General features: G+C 46.3%; 1 protein-coding gene across 1 annotated transcript; it reads right to left on the reverse strand.

Annotated features, from left to right (window-relative positions):
• Nucleotides 1-2,794: 2,794 nt before the first annotated feature.
• Nucleotides 2,795-19,388, reverse strand: SLC14A1 (solute carrier family 14 member 1 (Kidd blood group); the record flags this gene model as incomplete). The annotated part of the gene is made up of 9 exons (XM_080919784.1): nucleotides 19,233-19,388; nucleotides 15,601-15,757; nucleotides 14,951-15,140; nucleotides 12,871-12,999; nucleotides 10,659-10,851; nucleotides 9,237-9,384; nucleotides 8,905-9,039; nucleotides 4,754-4,803; nucleotides 2,795-2,968 (listed from the first exon to the last, which is right to left on the reverse strand). The coding sequence occupies exons 1-9, from the start codon at nucleotides 19,377-19,379 to the stop codon at nucleotides 2,795-2,797; spliced, it is 1,323 nt and encodes a 440-aa protein (XP_080775910.1). The 5' UTR covers nucleotides 19,380-19,388.
• Nucleotides 19,389-21,490: the final 2,102 nt, after the last annotated feature.

Raw genomic sequence — 21,490 nt, forward strand, 5'->3', positions numbered from 1 at the left:
TCCCAAACATGTGTAGCTGCCCCCAGCCAATCATTCTCATCCCAGAGTCAGGAGAACAGTGGGTAGTTGAGAAGATGGACGGACCTGTCATCTTCTGCTCTGGCAGTCTCTGTAAGCCAAGCATGCCATCTGAAGAGAGGAGGAAGAGCAGAAGGCATAGTAAGGAGATAAAGTTAAAGTGGCCACACGGAGGAGTAAAGAGGGTACGAACCTGAGGTTAAGGTTTAAATAAGGGCAGGAAGTACGTGTCTAAGCAATCCAGGACCAGATATGGTTCTTTGTCTGTGCATCAGTCTGTCTGTCCTACAGGATGGGCTGAGAAGTCTCGAGAACTGAAGTTTCTTCTGGAGAGCAAGGTCCTCCTCTCTCTGGAACCAGGTTTCACCCCTGCCCTTCCCCAGGATCATGTAGGGAAAGGGAAATCTCAACCCATCAGAGCCCATAGTTGGCTAGCCAAAAGGAGGCCACAAATGCCTTTCTCTTTGGAACATTTCCTTTTTCTTGTCAAGCCCATTATAAGTCTAAGTCAGAGATTTAAGTGACACATACTTACATATGTGAATGTTCACATCCATCTACTCACATTAATTTAATAAAGACACATGAGACCGAACTGAGCTGTTCATATAATTTATTCATATATTCACACAAGAATCTGTTTCACCCACAATAGGGGAAAAAGTATAAGTGGCCCCCTAAGAGTTTTCTCTTAGCTTTATGATAATACTTAGTAACAAAAATACCTTGAAGACACTTAATATTATACAAATAAAGCAATACAGAAGGCTTCAGCTTGTTCCGGGTCGCAGATCTGAGATGGCGTTGCCTTCGGTGACTTAGAGCGTTGTTGCTGGGCTGGGCTCAGTTGCTTTGTAGATGCCCCAGTCCACTCTGCCGGGACCCAGATCTTCACTTCTGAGGGGTCTCTGCATACACATTACTTCTCGCTGTCCCCAATGTTTACTTCACAAATCCCAAACAGGAAAATTTCAGTTCAAACACTGAAAATCCAGATTTTTTATAGGACAACTCAGGAATCTGTGACAGGTGCAGATCATGGCTTTGAAGGTCTTTGGTCAGAGGTTTAAATTGGTCACAGATCTCCTTTTGATTCCTAAGAAGGCGTCTGCACTACAGTCTGACTTCAGCCGTCCAAGCTGTCGATTGTCTTCACAGGGTTTCTCAGTGTAGCCCTGGCTGTCCTGGAACTCCCTCTGTAGACCAGGCTGGCCTTGAACTCAGATCTGCTTGCCTTCCACCATCACTGCCTAGTTAACACTGACCATTGAAAGGGGGCGAGATTGCTTGCTTTTGTTTGGTTGGGTTTTGGAGATAGAGCCATTCAGTGAAGCTCACGCTGGTTGCTCTTAAACTTGTGGTCTTCCTACCCCAGCCTCTGTAGTGCTAGCATTTCAGGCACGAGCAGCATACTCGACAGGAAAAATAAAATCTTTAGGATTTGACATTTCACTTTTCCAACCCCCACAACAGTAAATTTCACTGGATGGGTAGCAGGTGGTGACCGAAGCTTTGTGCTGTCCTCTTCAGCAAGTTTGCTCATAGAAATTTTACAGAAATCACGATTTTTAAATTAAGAGTTTATAAAAGAAACCCGTAGAATTCTCTATCTGTATTTCCGTAAGGTGGTTCCGGTATTAATTTAGTTTCCTAGTCAGAACATCAGTGTGTAGAAAATAATGCCTTAAAAAAAGAAAATGAAGAAAAGAAAGAAAGAAAGAAAGAAAGAAAGAAAGAAAGAAAGAAAGAAAGGAAAGGAAGGAAGGACCCTTGAAAATACTGTGTGAGTGTGGCTTAGCTGCTGGCGTTTAGATGACATCCTCCAGTTCACTAAACTGTGCCTTCAAAAGGCCACAAATACAAGTTACCTTATATTTGAAGCACTTAAAAACTAAACATATAGCAATGGTGCTTAGGGAATGGAAAGAGGAGGGTGCTGAGTTCCAGGCTAGCCTAGGCTACATAGCAAACACCTCCCCCAATACGTGTGTATCTGTATACTGTGCTAAGTATTTTAGGCATTTATACATTTTATTTGATGTCTAAGAACTGTCTAGCTGCAAACATACCAGTGGGGGAATACTATTTTCATAAAGAATAAACTCTACCAGATTTTGCAAATTCCAACAGTTGCAATGCAAAACTAATTTGACCAACAAAGTCTTCCCCACAGCTCAGTCGGCTTAAAAAAAAAAAAAAAAAAAAAAAAAAACCAAAAAACTAACCATTCTCATCAAAAGACCATCAGCACTCTCCTGGTGAGCTGGGGACCAGCACTTTGGTCAACCTGCCTGGCTGCAATGTTGGATGCAGTTGCTATGGGTAACTTGCACTGATTCTGAAAGCAAACGGCCGACCTGAGAACTCGGGCTGCTTTGTTTCTGTGCCTGTGAGTTCTGCAAGGCTTCCGTGTTTACAGAGCTTAATAGTTAATACTGACACCAAAGATAGCTTTAAATAACAGGAATTGTTGCTTCCATTTCCTCCTTCTGTTGGAACGTATAGACTATAAATAGTCTTAGTGATACTCTGCCTCCCCCACCCCCCCTGCACAGCGGGGTTTGAACCCCATTCCAGAGAAAACGTTACCTGGACAAGGTTCTCATATGACTGACAATATACAGTCAAAAAGAAAAACAAAGCAAGCAAAAGAATGAGTCGCTGAGAGTTATGAAAGTTGTTCCCAGTGAAGAAAAGCAATTGCGGAGAACCCGGAGGCCAACTAGAGCTGCGCTCAGAACCGAGTCATGACCACGGCTGTTGGGTGGAGTGGCTTTTACAGGGGGCTTTCAACCATCCTCTTCTTGTTTTGCAGGTAGAAGATGCGGTTCTCCTCCGAGTAGGTAACTTTGCTGAGGGGCATCCTGTAGATGTTGGGATTTTTCGTGGTCAGCAAGAGAAAGAGTAGTGTGGCCAAGCAGAAGGGCCAGGTGCAAGCTGGCAGGTGAGCCTGGGGAAGAAGAGACAGGCCACACAGTTGGTTTTTGAGATTCCTTCTTAAAGTGCGTTTACACAGTGGGCCACCTGAACTTTCACCCCGGGGGGGAGGGGAGCATTGTTCTGGACTCTGCTTGGGTCCACCGAGTCGTATCTAAGATCTCAGGGCATCTACCATTTGAAATGTTTTCGTAACTTGTCATTCACAACTTTGTCTCCTCTGCATGTCTGCCCAGTTTTCTCACGTATTCAGACTCCCTGCACACAATGTGCTAGGATGACATTAAACATACAGAGTGACATCAAATTGCTAATATCCCCTGGCCTCTCCGCGCACCCACGAAGGTCTTCTCTGACCTTTCTGACCTTGGCTTCTCTGTGCTCTTGCACTCTTTCTTTCTACTTTCTCTCCTAAATAGGCTTTTTAAATTTTGAGGTAGGTGCTATGTCAAGTCGCATTTCTTCTGTGCGCTCTCGGAAGTCCGATGGGGAATGGGGGAACCTGACTTAACACTGGAATCATCTGGGGCAGTCCGAAAAGCAAACACTCCTTACACGAGACCTACTTTATCTTCAAATCAAGAGATGGGGCCTCGGGATCTGAAGCTTTCTGGATCTCCCTAGCTAACTAGGGTAGAATCAGTCTAGTTCTGGTCTCCAGACCAATGATGCCTTTGTGTTTTCTTCTTTGGGGCGTGAAGGACTCCAAGAAGTTCTCATAACAAGCCTGGCGACTGTAGTTTGGACTAGAGTGTCTGTGATGTTAGGAGGGGAGTGGCTGAGATCCTCACACGAGGAGCGTTGGTGATCATGGTCACAGACCCTGATCCTCATTGTTCGGATCTACATTAGAATCTTCCCACCACGGAGATGCTGAATCTCCAGACCCCTCCTCAGAGAGTCAAATACTGCTGGGACCCATAGGCAACCGTGAACGTATGGTTGAGCCCCGCATTACCTGCAGGATAGGAGATGGGGGTCTCTGTTCAGGGTTAGGAAGTAAAGGGTCCCAGTGCAGGGAATACTTGGCTTCTTGGAGGAGGGGTAGGAGATCAAAGGGCAGAGGACAGTGTTAAAGGGAAGAAGCCAGAGTTAGTAGCAGGCTACCATTTTAAGGCAAGTCTCAGCTACACAGTGAGTTTAAGGCCAGCCTGGGCTAAGGAGAAAGCAAAGATTTGCTTAGAAATAATACCTAGGTTTGAAAAGTCTAATTGAAGTGTGGGTGAGATTCTGAGAAGACTAGAGATATAAAAAGAATTGGTTGGATTGAAAACAATACCTGTCTGGGCTGGAGAGATGGCTCAGTGTTTAAGAGCACTGACTGCTCTTCCAGAGGTCCTGAGTTCAAATCCCAGCAACAACATGGTGGCTCACAACCACCTGTAATAAGATCTGATGCCCTCTTCTGGTGTGTCTGAAGACAGTTACCTGTCCCTTTAGTCAATTATTCTTGTTTGCTCTTTTCTGGTTTCTCAACTACTCCACGGGTGTGCTTTTTGTAATAAGTAAACTATATTCTCACCAGAGTTCAGTGGAAATGTGATAATGTGGTATCAGGCTATTGATAAAGCTATTGTTAAAGTTATTCTTTTACGCCAAGCCATGCAGCATTTGTAGCTACCCTGGTGATTATAGTTTTGGACTCAAGTTTGCTGTGATGTTAGGGGGTGAGAGTGACCAACAGCCAGCGTGTGGGTAAACAGTGGTGGTCACAGTCATGGACCCTGCCGCCAGGTGCTGCCTGGATGGGCGTCAGGGTCCTGGCAAGTCGGGCCGAGGACAAACAAAGAAGACTCACCACAGCCATCAGGTGTGTCATACAGGCTCCGAAGTAGGCAGTGAACAGAGCTACAGGAAGAGGAGAGGACACTAATTGGTGATGTACTTTTGCCAGTATCCCAGACTGTGCATACACTTCTGCTTTCTACCAGCCAGCCCACCCCACCCCAGTTCCTAGTTATAGATGTGGATTTAGACTCTGAAGTTCTGAGTTCAGATCCCAGCCCATCCCTGCAGAACTCACTGGGCTCATTACTATGCTCCGCCTCCTTGGTTGTACAGAAGAAGCAATGAGAGCAGCTCTTTCATTGGGCTGGGTGAGCATGGAGGAAATACGACTCAGCACACAGCAAGTGCTCAATAAAATTCAGCACACAGTAAGTGCTCAATAAAAGTAGTCTTGTAGTACAGGTTTCTTTTTCCTCATTGTTGTAGTAGTGCTTTAGGAAAAGGCTTTTTTTTTTTATAGCCATGACTGAGTGTAGGTGAGACAGCCCGGGGTTCTCTACCCTCTAGCTGTGTCTAGAAAGGGAGCCTGTAGCTTGGAGCTTGGCAGAAGCAGAGCACAACCCTGGGACCTTCATCACCCTCCATCACAAGATGCCTTTTCACATGCCAAAGGTGGGCATGCAGATTCATCAATCAGCATCTGACATTTTTATTGCCTTGGAGAAGAAAACACCCCAAAGGGCTCACCCACACCTGTGTGTCTTTTACATGCAAAGCAACAGGAACAAAGGGGCTTAATCAGCTGTCCATTTCTCTGTCTCCCCTGAGGAGGAGGCTGGGCTGGGGACTGTCAGCAGGTTTTCCAGGATCAAGCTGAAGAACTTCCCTATGATGTCCACAGAGCCATTTGGCCACTGTTAGACAGTAACCAAGTCAATCTATCAATTAGTCAATCACCTATCAATCAGTGAGTTTTCTTGAGGGGTACGGCAAAAACCATGAGAGAGATCTCTGGTCCTCATTTTCTGAACTAACGACTGTCTTTTTTTTTTTTTTTTTTTTTTAATTAACATTTGTCCCTGGCACCATGTTCCTTGAATGGTTCAGTGAATCTCCTCATGCCCTAGTTTCTCAGGCTAATGAGGGCTTGTCTTCAGAAACAGTTCAATTTCACAAGCCCCCAGAGCACTGTGAACCCGTCTGTTTTGGCAGACTGCAAGGACCCTACTCTAGGAAGAAGGATGCTCATGGCTGAGGTGGGAAAACCTCCATCAATTCGAGTCATTTTCAAGAACGGACTCACTCATCCAACACACGCAGCATCCCTTGGTCCTCTGCTCAGCATGAGCTGCATCCTGGCCTGCTCCCTAGCGCTGTCTCTTATTTCCTTCAAAGGCCCAACACGCTTCTAAGGCTTCTGGCACTTGCACTCCTGGGTTTTGTACTAAGAACCTCTGGGTTCGAGTTGCTCTCTTCACAGTGAAGGCAGACTGCTCATCTTTCAATACCTGCAGTGAACAGCTGGGCTGGCTTACACCAGGGAAGCGTCTACCTACTGCCCGTGGATGTGGAGGCAAAGCTTTGATTGCATTACAAAAGGCTCTCAAACCTCAGCAAGAGGCCGGACAATGCCCCTGTCAGTGAGCTGTCATGGGTGAGACCTGCCATAGAAACCCAACCACTGCCAAGTAGTACAAGGGTTTCTAGCTTCTTGGCTAACAGAGCAAACAAGGCTAGTGCTTGGCTACACTGGTCCTGGTCTACAGGTAAGGAGGGCAGCCCTGCCGGATGCCATCACGGGTTCTCAAGTCCTCTTCCTGATAGAGACATATGGAATGAGAGAAAAGAGCAGTTCTGTAACCGCTGTCTGCTATGTATTTACCTTGGCAAACAAGCTTGGGCTTTTGTTTGTCAGTGACAGGGCAACGTGGGCAAGCCGAAACTTGCTGTGACATTTTACAAAAAGGCTTGCTTTGAAAGAGGGGCTGGAGGTCTGTCCTGAGAGTTCATGTGTGGCTATTTAAAAAATCTGCTCGGAATGGGGGCTGGAGAGATGGCTCAGTGGTTAGAGCACTGACTGCTCTTCCAGAGGTCCTGAGTTCAATTCCCAGCAACTATCTGTAATGAGATCTGATGCCCTCTTCTGGTGTGTCTGAAGAGAGTGACAGTGTACTCACAATCAATCAATCAATCAATCAATTAATCAATCAAAAGAAAATCTGTTGGGACATAGTGGGGACAGACTTGATACTCTCATGCTGTGAGCTTCAGAAGGACCTGCAAAGCCCTCTGGGAAGGAACTCCACCTCTGTGGACATCGGGCATACAGAAATATTAGTATAATATATGTTTGGCAGGTTATCCCAAATGCATTCAATGGCGCAGTGTCTTTAATGGTTAGAAACTAGAAGCCCCTGTATCTACCTCTCGGCATGACAAGTTGGCCCTAGGTAAAGGATCCATGTTACCTCAACCAGCAGAGGCCTCACATCCTGAGAGGTAGAGCCATGGTTCTTGTGAGCAAGGCCCTGGCTTCCAATCCCCATTGAGAGTTGTCACTCAAACAGGCTCGAGTCCCATGGAAAACAAACTCTCGGGGCAAGGAAAGGGGACATCCAAGGAAAGCTAACGCCAGGGCAGGGAAAGGAGATATCCAAGGAAAGCTAATGCCAGGGAAGACAAACCCAAACGGAACAAACACTGCAGGTGAAGCTTAAAGCAAAAGCAAAACCACAATGGATTAAGCACAGCAGATAAAGCCCCAAGACTGATCCGCTGACTGACTAAACTGGACCTGCCTGTGAAGGGACAACGAGGAGAAACTAAGAAGACCGCAGCGATGGGAAAGCTCACACAGTACTAACCCACAAGGAAAGGAATATTTTCAGAGGATCGTTGAAAAATTAAAAGCGGATAAAATCCCAGAATTAAAGAAAGACAGGAGAGATCACACTGAAAGGATCCTACACGGAACCCTCACAGCTAGCCGGGCAACAGAAAAATAACGTCTATGCAAAGATGAAATTCTAAATGTCCAGAGAGGAAAAGTAAAATGACCTCTTCATGAGAATGATGTTCTTCTTGGGAGTCTCCATGGTGGTTTGGGATGGAAAAGGGCAATGGGAGTCTTAGAGGACAATTTTCAAAAATGGTAGGAAAGGAAAAAAAAAGTCCTCAAATCTAGTTTTGTTTTTAGAAAGCTGCACTAAGACATAAATCAGGGAGAAAGGAAGCTGTTCTTGGGCACCCAGTACCCTAGAGGTTCCCCCAGCCAAACTGCCTCTGAAGGAACACTATGGCAGTGTGGTCCGAGCTACAGTACAGGATGAATACACACATCACTAACGGCAGCAGTTACTAAACAAAGAAGTACAAAAGGTCCCGTTTACATAAATCTAAAGTGAAAATTCTATATAATAGCAGAGAGGCCTGGAGACCACAAGCTGAGAACTAACCTGTTAACCCTTCGTGATCCCTAGTAGTCCCTGACTGCCGAGCTAGACTGGACCCTAGCACCCTCAAACCCACCTTCTCGTTGAACTTGGGTTAAGGAAGTGTTGAAACACATCACATCCCAGAGGACCAAATCCAACCTAGAAGCCATATCTGCACCCCAGGCTGCTTCCTGGCTGTAGTTTTTCAACCCTGCGGTGGCTCCTTGATATGAGGTCAGCCTCAAGAGCTTTGGGCTTGAAAAGCTGGTGGGTTCTCTGTCAGAGATGTAAGTTTCTCTAAGCCTGCATCAGAGGCTAGTGAGGAGATCTAGGGGGAATCTGTGTCTTCACCAACATTCCAAGTGGTTTGGGTACATGCTCAGGTCAAGCAACATAGTTTTATATTTACTTTTAGTTTTGTGGACTGAACAAAAGCGCGCACACACACACACACACACACACACACACATACACACACACACACCAAGCCCATAGTTCAGGTCATGGATCTATTCCCCAAATATATATCATACAGAATGGCTACTGGGACTCCAGGCTCTTCCTTCACAATAAGCAGTGTAGTAGGCAAAGATCACTTTAGTTCCCCCAGAGGAGCATCACTTGCTTTGCTCACACAATTAGCTAGTGGTAAACGCGAACTCTAATCCCAGTTCGAACTTCTCCTGGGATCCTTTTAAAGTCCTTATATAATTATTTACTGCTTGCCCGTGACGTCGATCAAGCCCTCACGGCCACCCCTCTTCAATACTGTATGCAGGATACTCACCACAGGCAAGGGCCAGGAGGTGTGTCTGCCAGGTGAGCGCCATGAACATCCCTCCAATGGCGATGCAGGCCAGTGAACTGTTGAAACCCCAGAGCCCAAAGTAGATGTCTTGAAACGGAGCTGCAAGACTGAGTCCTGTCACGCAAAAACACGAGCCGTCAGAGCTTGGCACCATGAGCAGGACGTTCTGCAGTGAGTTGTGGGGCCAGGGGGAACATCCCAAGAGTTTCTGTTGCCTAGTGACCTCCAGAAAGCTCCGTAGCATGGAGGATGCGTGGGACACGCAAGGTGTGGAAATGACGTTTGTATTCGGTCAAAAGTCTTACGCTCACCTGCGATGACGCCCAGCAATGACCCAATAGCAGCATGTAGGCACATAAGCGGGGAGGAGAGCAGGATAGCACAGAGGAAAACGCCCCCTGTCCACGGGTTATCACAGCCATAGATCTGACCGACTCCCACAGGAAGAGACTTCAACAGCTGCAACAGAAAGTGTACATTGTAGCCACTCGGACAGCAGCCAAGGAGCCCGCCGCGACCGTATACAATGTGGATTCCAGATGTGCGGGGGTGGGTTTTATTTTTAGAATTATTTATTCTTCAAGGTCGGTCTCAGTATCTTATGAATGCAGGGGCACACCGAGCAAGGCTCCCCAAGACCTCTGCGCTCACCGACTTTCACACTAGCTCAGATACTTGGCCACTGTGAGGCTTCCGGTGTGGAAGGCCCGCAGGGACACCGGCCATGCTTCAGTGGCTTCCTGCTGTCCAACAGCTCTGGCTATCAGCTGGCCGCAGAGATACTACCACAGCTGAGCTGCCTGCCCAGTCTAAAAGGCCAGTGAACCGAACAAGATTATCTCGTCCATGATTGAGAAGCAATTACAGTCAACTTTATGAATGAAAAAACACATTTGTACCATGTAGTAAAAAGATCTTTAACTTAATTTAGGTATTAGTGCTTTGTTGTCAATTAGATCTCAAAACAAGAGTCAAAAACCAAAAACAAAACAAAACAAACAAACAAAAAAAAAACCCAAAAAAACAAAAAACCCAAAAAAAACCCAAAATCCAGAAAAGCAAACAACAAACAAACAAACACAAACCCAGCAGCTCCTCTTGTTTTCTTTGAATTCAAGTGTCTTATTTTCAGAAACGTTTTAAGTGGGGGGCTGAGATTCAGCTCAGAAGCGGAGCTTTTGCCTGGCATGCATGAAGCTCTAATGCAATCTGTAGACGGCACGCACACATGTACGTACGTACGTACGTACGTACGTACATACGCACGCACGCACGCGCCCCTCCCGCCCCCAAATCTGCAAATTTCCTTAGAAACATCGGTGGGAAGAGGTGGAATGCCGTTTGGGAGAAGCAGGCTTTTGAAAGCACACACTCTGTAAGGAGATGCACCATATCTACACCGAGTCTCACGCTCTGTCCTCCGGTACAGTTCGGAGGAGTTTCTTGATACAGGTACCTTGAGAACCCGGAGCAACTATTCGTATTCTATACGGAGGCAGAAGAGCAGGTTCTACATAGCCCAAAAAGTACAACATCCTGTTCCGACTGGGGGATACAGATCATGAAAGCTCTAACCCCAAGTGAGAGACCACCATCCTCAAGGGTGGTCTCACCCACCGAAACAAGGGCTGAGCTTCTGGTGGCATCCGATTTCCAATGAGCTGTCTTCTGGAACTGTCATTGCAGAGGGTTTTTTTTTTTTTTTCCTGAGGGGCGGGGAGTTGATGTTTTACCTCCAGGGCGCTGAGCTCAGACCACGTGATGTTGGGCACGGAGCTGACAGGTGTGAAGAGTTTACTTGGAAAAAATGTATTGTAGTGTCCTGTGGCTGAAAGGTACAGCGACAAAGCCATGTTGAAAGGCAGAGTGAAGACGGGCAGGTCCCACTTGCTGAATACAGAGCTCAATGCACTGGAGAAAACCGGGCTAAAGGAACAGAAACTTCACAATGAGAATCCCTAATGAGCAGCCAGACTGAGCACCACCCCCAGCCAGCCTCTCCACGGGAGAAGGAGTGTGTGTCCTGTTGCGGTCGCTAACGTGCTCTGAAATCGGGCTGGCAGATCTTCTAGGGGTGGAGGGTTGGAGAACCTGTGGTCGATCCCATTGCAGAGACAACTCCAAGACATACCACAAAATCAACTGATTTTTGAAAAAGACCAAACACATACACGCATGTGTGTGCACGCGCTCGTACACACACACACACACACACACACACACACACACACACACACCACCCAGAGATGGCTCAAAGTGAGTTACAATTAAAGTTTTAAAAACATTTTTAGGGGGCTGGAGAGATGGCTCAGTGGTTCCTAAAAAGCACCTGCTTTTGTAAGATAAAAACTATTCTGCCAAGTTGTTTAACAGATGACTGCTCTTCCAGAGGTCCTGAGTTCAAGTCCCAGCAACCATCTGTAATGCCCTCTTCTGGCGTGTCTGAAAACAGATACAGTGTACTCATATACATAAATAAATCTCAAAAAAAAACCCCACATGTTCAGAGCTCTTAATAAGATGAGGTCTTATCCATGGAGCTAGTGCCCTAGGGTTCTGGGACCCTCCCTCCCCAGCAGAGTCACTGCCATCCTGAATTTGGAAGACATTACTCTGCATGTCTTCCATATGTATGTCTGTTTTGGAGAAGAAAAGAACTAAGGATTCAGGTTGTACGGGCTGGGAAGGAAGGTCTTACAGTGTCTGTCTTTGAGCCTTCGCTTGCAACTTCCTAGTTCTGAGGCGTGCAAGCTTAGGCGTGCTTTGGATGGTGTAGATGATTCCCCAGACCTTTGGGTCACTCTCAGTTGTTGGTCCAATGGAGAAGCATCATTGTCAGATCAGAACAGATCCCTAGTTGAGGGAGTGTGGATCACCTGATGCCCATGGATCCAGTCTTGTTCAGAGCAGCTCCCAACATCCTGGAGGTAACCAGGGTGGAGCCTTCCTGCAGGCAGTGCCCGTAATGGGTTTCTTAAGTTCCTCTGTGAGCATATTAGTACTCTATACTTTAGATAGGATACGGAAAGACAAATTTGTTTCTAGTAAAAGAAATTAAGGCGATGTCAGCATAAAGGTTCAGGTTTTATAAAGACAGAATTGGATTCAGAAAAAAAAAAAAGAGGCAGCAACTCAGTTGCAATGGGGGGGGGGGGGGTGGGCACCTTCAGCTCTTCGTTAGAATCACCTAGGGAGACTTGAAATTGAAACCCTCAACGCTGAGGCAACACCCCAGAGCAGCTATGTGCCCTAATGTGCAGCTGAGGTTAGGAATGCCCTATGAAGGGGCATACAGCAGGCTTTGACACACTGATGAATAACTGGAAGGAAATCCACAACTCTTACAGTGGTTGCTTTAGCTCCTGTAACCAAAGGTAGAACCTAGTTCTAATTCTTTTGAGTATATATATTTTTTAATCTGTGGTAAAAACCACAGAACATAAACATTAGCATGTGTTATCGAGTTGGTTTGCCTCTCTAGACAGATTAGCCTGGAACTCCCCGGCTGACCTCATGCTTACAACCCTTTGCCTTGCTTAGCCTTCGAACGCAGGGATTACATGTATATGCCACCATAGCTGGCCCGTTCAACTGTTTTCATTTTATTTTACATTTAGTCTGTGTTTGTGTGGGTGAGTACACATGTGTGGACCTATGTGGAAGGGCATTTGTAGGGGTCAGAGGATGATTTGGGAGTCAGTTCTTTCCCACCATGTAGATTCTATCGATCAAACTCAGATTGTTATCCTTGGCTATGATTCTCTTTATCCACTAAACCAACTTGCTGGCCCCTTTTAGCTGTTTTAGAAGTGTAAAATTTGAGGACACACTCAGTGTTACACAATTTAGCAGAATAATTTTCATCTTACAAAAGCGTGCACTTAGACACTGACTCCTCCCCCTCCCCACCCTCCACGGGCATTTTGAAGACCAGGCAGAACTTACCAAGTCATAGACATAGCAGATACAGGGAATATCAGCCACCAGAAGTAGTCGCCCTTGTCCGAGAAGACAGCCATGAGTATTCCTACCAGGGTGGCATTGTAGCCCTGGAGCCCGGCTGCTATCGCTGATCTGCGGTGGGGGGGGGGGGGGCAGTACAAACATCGCCTGGGTGAACTTGGAAGGTAAGCAGTAGCTGTAACTTCTACCTAACAGCCATTTTAAAAACCCATCATACCTGGGCATGCGTTTCAAAGCCTTTTAGGAACCATGCGGATACAACTAAATTGCACAGTGAAATCTACATGGATTTCACTCTCAAGTGCGTACAGGGACCAACTCCCTCCGAGCTACTCTGCAAGCTGCAGGAAGGCGAGCATCTGGTGAGGGATGGGGACCTGAGCGAGAGAATCTGCCCTTCATTCAGCCTTTCCTAAGAAAATTCATATGTCGTTTAGATCATTAAGGACCTTGCCTCGAACAGGGCTTTCAGCATTTGAAACAGTCTTAAGTGATTTCTCAGTTCAACACACGATTCCTGGGAGGCAAATCCTTTAGGAACATCCGACGTCAGCTTAGCCCACATTTCCGTGTTCTTCAGATTCTACTCTGCTGCCTCTAATGCATCTCCAGGTTATTGCAGAGGTAAAACGGCTGCTTTTACTTGGCTAGGTGCCTATTTAGTGATGTGCGCTCTCAGTGCCCCTTGTAGAAATCCATCTGTGATGGTATTCAATCTGTCTCCTCCATTCCTCTAGAGAACCCCGACTAAGGCACCCCCTCTGTGCTTGGCATTTAACCTCACTTCCAAAGACTGTCGATTATATGAGCCTCTGCTCTGTCTCTAATGGACTTTCTGTCAGGAGCTATAAGGGGAACTAGAAGCCCAAGAGGGAATATTTATGTAGAATAAACCTTTAATTTGGCAAACTTCTCATCTTCAGACCCTGAGAGTTGGCAACGTATGGTACCATAAAGGACAACAGAGAACATTTCCGGCTTGACTCTCACAGGTCATGACCATGGGGACCTGTGAGCTAAAAGCAAAGTGAGCTGGTTAGGTCAGATGGGCCTGAGGGGCGGGGCTGCAGCCAGTGAGCACACCGCAGCTGGTGTGAGAGGTTTTGGCTTTTTATCTGACGCTGCAGCAAGGAACGGGTACAACCAGTAAGCCGCTGTCATATCTATTCCCTGGGCTGAGGATGTCAGAGGCTGGACGATAATTTCAAAGCCCTTAGTCTTTCTTCAGTAAACCTCCAGAAATTGAAGTTACGCTTGACAACTGCGGAGAGCTCTGGAGATTGGCCTCCCACAGAGTTTGTCCCTGGATGGGGAATGGCAACAGCTAAGTCAAGAGATGCCACAGTCCCAGCCCCAGGAAGAATCAGCCACTTGAATGGAATTGCCACTTTAATTTTTTTAGAACTAAGAAAAGTACAAGAGGTGTGAAAAGTAACACATATATTAAAAAAGACTGTCTTCGGAATTCTAATTAGCAAAAGAAATGGGGATGCCCCTGCCGATACCAGGAATGAAATCATGCAGGCCTCGTACAGGATAGACAAATGCTCTACCACTGAACGGCATTCCTGGCCGGTGGTCACTTCTCATTGCAGCAAAACCAGAGAGGGACTAATCCTAGGATGTGAGGCTCCTTCCTCATTAGCCCAGGAGCTGAGCTGGCTTTGCATTCCCCATGGAAGGAGATATCCATCTTAAACTAATGGTGTGCACACAATCTCAAAGGGGTTGCTAACCCACCAAGTCGTTTTGAAAACTCAGAAGCATTTTGCTTCAAGTTGTAATAAATAATAGAATCACTAAAGCAGACTTCAGTGGGCTCTTTCCGGGGATTGATAAACTCTGACTACCGTACACATCGGATAGTACTCAGACAGGCTCCTTGTTCAAATGGGGGGAACAGGAGACCTACCGGTGACTCTCTGGCCTATGACTAAAGGCAAACAGAGCAGTCTGTGGAATAAAGGTTCTTTTACCTGGGAGGGTGTGGCTTTCTCATTGCTACCCATGGAAGCCACCCCAGCTGTTCAGAGACGGGGCTGGCATATGAGGGTTTTCCTACCTGTCTTGGCTAAGCAAAAGGGCTGTCAGAGTGGAGACCACAGTTCCTACACTGCCACAGAGAGCCCACCAGGGGTTCTGGATCAGAAGTCCCACCAGAATCAGGATTCCACTGATGGGGTTGCTGACAAACACCACCTGGGATATGCCTCGAAGTATCCAGTCCATGAACTGGAGCAGCACAGGCTTGTCTGGAGAGACAAGAGGAACAGAGTTAGGGAAGCGACAAGACAACTCCAAGGTCTAGCCTGAACAGTCACCAGACACTGTGGGAGGTGAAACTCTGGGATATTTTGTGAAGCCTCCCTTTGACCCCTTAGTTTGTTTAGTCAGTCTGCAACCTGCTCTTGGGACCGGTGTACCTGTTCACGGTGCTCAGAGGTACAAACTGAGTCGAAGGAATGAGTTATCAGCAGTTGAACTCGCTTTGTTAAGTACTGAGATTGTCCTTTCATTTCATACGAATAGGGCCCTGCCCACTGCCCACTACTTCAGTGAAGAGGGTGGGAAGAGACTTGCAAGTTAGAAGATGCAAAGCAGAAACAGATGGTGGCTGGGAGTAGAGCTTCCTATTCAGGGAGAAGCACCGGCTAAGGATGTCCTCAGAGCCATTTCCCCGGTTCTCCAAGGAGCGGATGCCTAGTCACATACCTTTAAGCCAGTTGGCGAATTCCTTCATATCTCCCGTGACATAGCCGAGTACTTTGAAGCCACACCTTCTCCCCCAGCATGATAAAATCTGGTTTTCACCCCGGTCTACTTTAACCATGGTGGGACTATCTTCCATGGCTATCTCTTCCTCTGGCTCCTTAAAGGAAGGACAGGGTCAGTAAATATCCCGAACCAGAAAGAACGCTATGCTTGGCTAGCTTAGGCTGTTGTCATTGTCACAGAAGAATGTGGAAGCATTCACCTACAGCTGTGGTACTGAGCCCTTGGATACAGTTCCTCATGTTGTTCCATAAAATTATTTTGTTGCTACTTCATAACTCTAAGTTTGCTACAGTTACGAATTGTAGCATAGATGCCCGTGTCTTCCAATGGTCTTAGGTAACCCCTGTAAAAGAGTCATTTGACCTTCCATGAGGTCTCAACTCACTGGTTGAGAACCACTGGAGTAAACCGTGACTGTGTCATGGGTCCGAGAATGTACTCGGTCTTCCTGGAGTACCACTGAGGAATTCATTATCCAAACCCAAAGGCCACACGACCTCTGTCCTTGGTGTCTTTAACGCTACCACAAGAGGGTTCTTGTCTATACCCTCATAAGGCTTGGTTTACAGCTTAATGAATATTTGTTTGAGTCCCTTGAGCTCCAAGGAACTTAGTGTTGTTGAGAAGAAAGAAAAGCAAAACCAATAGAACAAGTCAAATCATCTAGAAAGAGCTAAAATAAGCAAGCAACCTTAAAATTTGTATTTTTCTTTTTTTATAAAATAGCACTTATAAGCAGGCATGGTAGCATATACCTGCAATCCCAGGAGGTAGGAGGGTCAGGAGGCCAGACTCAGCAACATAATGGTTCACACACAACCTGGGTTACATTAGATCTCTGTCCCAGAAAAGCAAACTGCCAATATTAAACAACAACAACAACAAACCCCATCCAAACACTGAAGAAGAAATTGTGCATGTGTTGAGACAACCAAACAACTCTCTGACCCGAGTCTCCAAGAATAAGATTGTTTGAATTCATTGTACACCATCCAGTTGTCTCAGATAGTCTGCAGTTTGGAATCTGTCATGTAAATGCATAAAACAAGCAAGAAAGATACCCACAAAGGTGTAGTGCAGTGGTTCTCAGCCTGTGTTTAGCTACCCCTTGGAAGGTCAAATGACCCTTTCACAGGGGTCACCAAAGACCATCAGAAAACATAGATATTTCCATTACAAGTCATAACAGTATCAAAATTACAGTTATGTAGTAGCAACAAAAAATAATAATTCTATGGTTGGGTGTTGCCACAGCATGAGGAATTGCATTGAAGAGTCGCAGAATTAGGAAGGCTGAGGCCCGCTGGCGTAGAAGTCAAGATAGGTAGAAATGGACAATGCGGTCAAAAGTCGAAGACTATGATGTGTATTGCACGGTACAAGAACGCACAGGGTTTTATTATAGTCAGAATACAAACACTTTAGTCATAATGCCTGCTGACTACAGGGCTGGCTACTTCGTATGTTAAGAATGTAACAGGAAAGAACCAATATCATTGCATTTTGTACCCCATGATACAACATGATGGCTTCATGGTGCCAGCCACAGATGTAAGGGCTACCGATAACACACGTACTCCTACAGCTAGACTCGTGGAGGAGAAGGACAACAGCCAAGCCACCCAGGCTGTATGAAAAGGCCTAGAATACAGACAGGTAAGAAGGAAGTGGGGCAGCTCCATTAGCAGCCTTCGAGGGCTTCAGTGTGGCATCTGTGGAAGCCACAGACACAAAGGCAAGACCAAGGAAATACCCAAAGTTGCACACTAAGCCAGCTCATCTCTCCTCACAGCAAGGCCACCGACAGAGTTCCTCTGGCTGATTCTGAGCCGGCCAGTGTTCTATTTACTACATCCAAGAGCTGGCTAGCAACAGCCCTGGCTGTCCTGGAACTCACTTTGTACTCCAGGCTGGCTTCGAACTCATAGATATCCCACCTGCCTTTGCCTCCTGAGTGCTGGGATTAAAGGCACGCACTCTGGTCTCCCACTTTAAAATTATGTCTTTCAAAAGCACCGGACTCTTGCTTTGACTTATGTTAATCCCAATGCAGAATCAATGTTTTATTGCTGATTTATTACTATATAACAATTTCTAGTTTTCACTATAGCTTAGGCTGGCCTTGAACTTGGCATGTTTCTCCTGGCCCTGTCAGCTAAGTGCTGGGATTACTGATATGTACCACCACGCCTGTCTATCTTCCTGTTTTTTAAACAATGCCACGCCATTAATCATCATACAAAGTTGGAGCTATTTCTACATTGCATTCCACACCAAGGTCATTCTATCCTGGCAACAGTCTATCTGACATTTGTGAGTCTATTGGAGAATCTTTGTATCGGAAATTTTTTTACACTGAAAACTCTTGGAGACACAGAGTGTGAGCCAATTCCACAGGACACGGTTTGCTCTGCTCTGTGTTTAAAAATCCACAGATCTGTTAAAGTCATATGGTGCTTACAAGAAAATTATGTTCAATTCATAAATATAAATAAATAAAAATAAAATGTTTCTATCTAAGCAATGGCTCCTGCCTCTTTCAGACCACTCCCTCTAGATCTCCTGACTGGAAATATGCCAGGTTAGCCCGTGCCCTGGTGATAGTGACCCTTTCTGAAAGCCACGCCAAGTTACAAGAGCCATCGGCTTTGAGTCTCGGACATGATAAGGCGAAGCTCAAAGGACGGGTGGCCCAAGTTGCTGTAAGCAAACCGACTGAGCCCTGAAAGTGACAGTTCCCATCTGCCTCAGAAACCAACCCCAGCACGCACAAGTGCAGGCTCTCAAACTTCCAGCCTGTATTTATCTTAGAGAGTTTCGAATGCCACCTCACCCCAGAGATTCGAAACCTGATAGTATGACTGGCCAGACATGACTGGGGACCTGAATGGCCTGTGTCCCCTGGAACCACCCCAAGTTAAGACTAAAGTACTTCTGTCAAATCTACAACCCAGCCTTCAGCTGTGTCTCCAGTGTTTCCCGTGTTGGGATACTTTAGGTGGCTGAAACATTGTTCCCCACCATCCCACACCTTAGAGAGTGGCTCTTCCTGACAGAGCAAACAGTGGCTACCTCCCAGAGTCTCCAGGAGCCATTTATTCTGAACTTATGATCTTCCTATAGTTGCCGGGACCACTGACCCCTGTTCCCGAGAGCTGGTTAGGAGAAATCAGTAGCTTAAATCTAGTTCACTCTTGAATGCTATCATGCTAGAAAAACCTGTGTCTCTTTTTTGGAACTTGGATGCCCAGGAGAGGACCTTTCTAGTTGATGTTCACACTCTGTTGAAAAGCCCATCGTGTTTCTATGCAGCAGAGAGGCCAATGGAGAGAGTTTCCATCTAAGAGACTCAAGACAGTGAAACTCCTGACTTGTGCTTCCTGTTTTTTTTCCTAAGGCTTTGCAACTGCCCTAGCCCAGTGGTGCCACCTCTAAGCCTGCAGGAATAGCTCAGGCCACAGCAGCATCCTCGGCAGAGTCGGCTGACCACCTATGCCCCAGCCTCTGCTCAGAAAGGGCACGAAGCTGGGAGCAGTTCCCCAAGAAACAGCTGCGGGAGGGGAGCCTACCTGTTCTTGCCACCTGTGTGCCACGGCCAAGCTTAGCCGTCTGAAGCCTCCTGGCGCTGCCTTACCGGCTCTATTTCCAAAAGGGTCTCTCCAAAGAGGACCGTGATGGGTGTCATCAGTGCCACCACTCAAAGACTGTCCGTTCATCTTTCCTTCTCCATACACGACGAAGGAAGGCAAGGAGACGCGAATCAGCAGGTGTCCTGGCTCTGGGGAGCACAGGGAAAGCCAGACTGGGGGAGAGGGACAGGCCTTCTTTCAGTTTGTGCTAAGGGAAGATGCTCTATGCCCGGGCTCCCTTAGGCAGACAGAGGGAAGATGGAGAATCCAGACTATGAGATGAAACTCATTTTACATTACTTAAGAAATGCTAGCAACCCATGCTGAACAGAGGAAGCTGAGAGTAGGTCTCCTGCTCTGTGTTTGATTGGCAGGAGGGCGGCCCATTTGAGTCCTGCTGCAGAGAGGGACGGTGGTTTCAGACTCTGATGCGCTTGGGCAAGCTGTTGTACTCTAGGCTGGAGACCAGTTCTGAGGCAAACAGCGTCTCAGCCTTGTTTTTTATGAAACAGGAGAAAAAAAAAGAGCTTCTGGGTTCTGCTTCCTGTGGTAAGGTACTAGGCACACTTTCCATGCACAGAAAAGCTCACTCTGGAATACTGACAGATGTCATTTCTCTTACAGTAGCAGTAACATTTAAGGAATATTGAATACCAGTTTGTTAATAAGAAACAATTCTGAATTAAATTTAATAAGAGTATCAGAGTTAGTAACTGCCCTTCCCTCTCATTCTCCTTCTCGTCCACTCTTCCCATTGCATTTGGAAAATAGCTCTTCATTCGGAAGTTCTAGAATGTTCCATGTGTGATATTTGTCTCTTCCTCTTTCCTCTTTATTTTCACGTTCTTCTCCTGATTGGGGTGAAACCTGGAAACTTTGCCAAAGCTTGACTTGAAGAATCCACACTTGTGAAAAAATATTTTTGACATACATTATGCATGTGTGTGCTCATGGTAAGCTTTCTGGCTTTAGTGTAATCCAAACTGATGTTGCTGGTGTTTGCAAAATGAGCAGTTTTGGTTGGTAAGAAAGAAAAGTAAGCAGCCCACAGTAAGGATCTTACACTATGTTAAAGGCAGGGGAGGGGGCAAGAAGAAGAGGAGGACGAGGAGAAGGAAGAGAAAGAGGAGAAAGACTGAAAGCAAAAAGGAAAATTCAAGAAACACAAGGGGAAGGGTAAATAGCTGATGCTTTGTTCTCCCCTGTCTGCCTTCCTCTGCACACACCGCACACAGAGCCATTTCCACAAACTCAGCAGCAGTATTTTCTCAGAGGCAGAAATAGGCAAGTGGAATTTGGAGACCACATGGTTGAAAACCAAGGCTCTGTGGTGCCTCTGAAGTCTACCTGGCCAGTGGCTGGGAGAGCCAGCTTATGTAGGTGCTAAGTCCTGCGCCTCTCTGTCTTCCTATTTGGGGCCAAGCAAGTTAGTTGTCATCCAAGATTTTACTGAAGCCAACAAATGACAGTAACAGCTTCTGCACAGCAAGTTCTGGAGTGGCAGGCAGGGTACAGCAGCCTGAATACCACAGTCACCTTAAAGTAACTCTGGGATATGGGGTTGGACAAGGAAGAAAGGGCTCTGTGTCCTCCGTGGGATCCATAACTCTCTGTTAAAAATAACGCCAGCAATTCCTCAAAGCCAGACTCTCCCATGCATTCATTACTGATGTGGCTACAAGTTAGCATCCAAGAATATTCTGGAAGCTGTACATGGTAAGCCTCTCAGCGGGAGCTGGGAAGTGTGTTTCAGAGATCACCAGTGAAATGAGGCAGGCTCAGTATTTCAATCTGAGACAAACCTGAAGGTCTCGATTCAACTGTCTTCCCTATGTTATTACGCACAATGAAACTCATTGTACTATAGCATGTATTAGTAATCGGTACAATTGGAGAGGCCGGAAAGTCCTCAATTTTCTACGCTTCCAGTATCTCTTCAAATAACACTGAGCGTTAGATCTGGGTTCCTTGAAACATTTTCATGGTCTGTCATAATAAAAGGACTTCCTGAGCTGATATGTATTTGCTACTTTGTCTAATCTTTATCTTAGGTCACTTTTGATCACAACCACAGGAACTGCTCGGTTCTCCTTAGATCTGTAATCAGAAAGATAGAGCTGCTGTCAGGCATCCCTGCCCTCCTGATTAAAACACTTTTCTCTGCTGCAGACACCACTCCTCAGAGCCTTGAACCATGC

This window comes from Micromys minutus (assembly GCF_963924665.1).
Source record: "Micromys minutus genome assembly, chromosome: 8".
NCBI classification, from domain to species: Eukaryota; Metazoa; Chordata; class Mammalia; order Rodentia; family Muridae; genus Micromys; species Micromys minutus.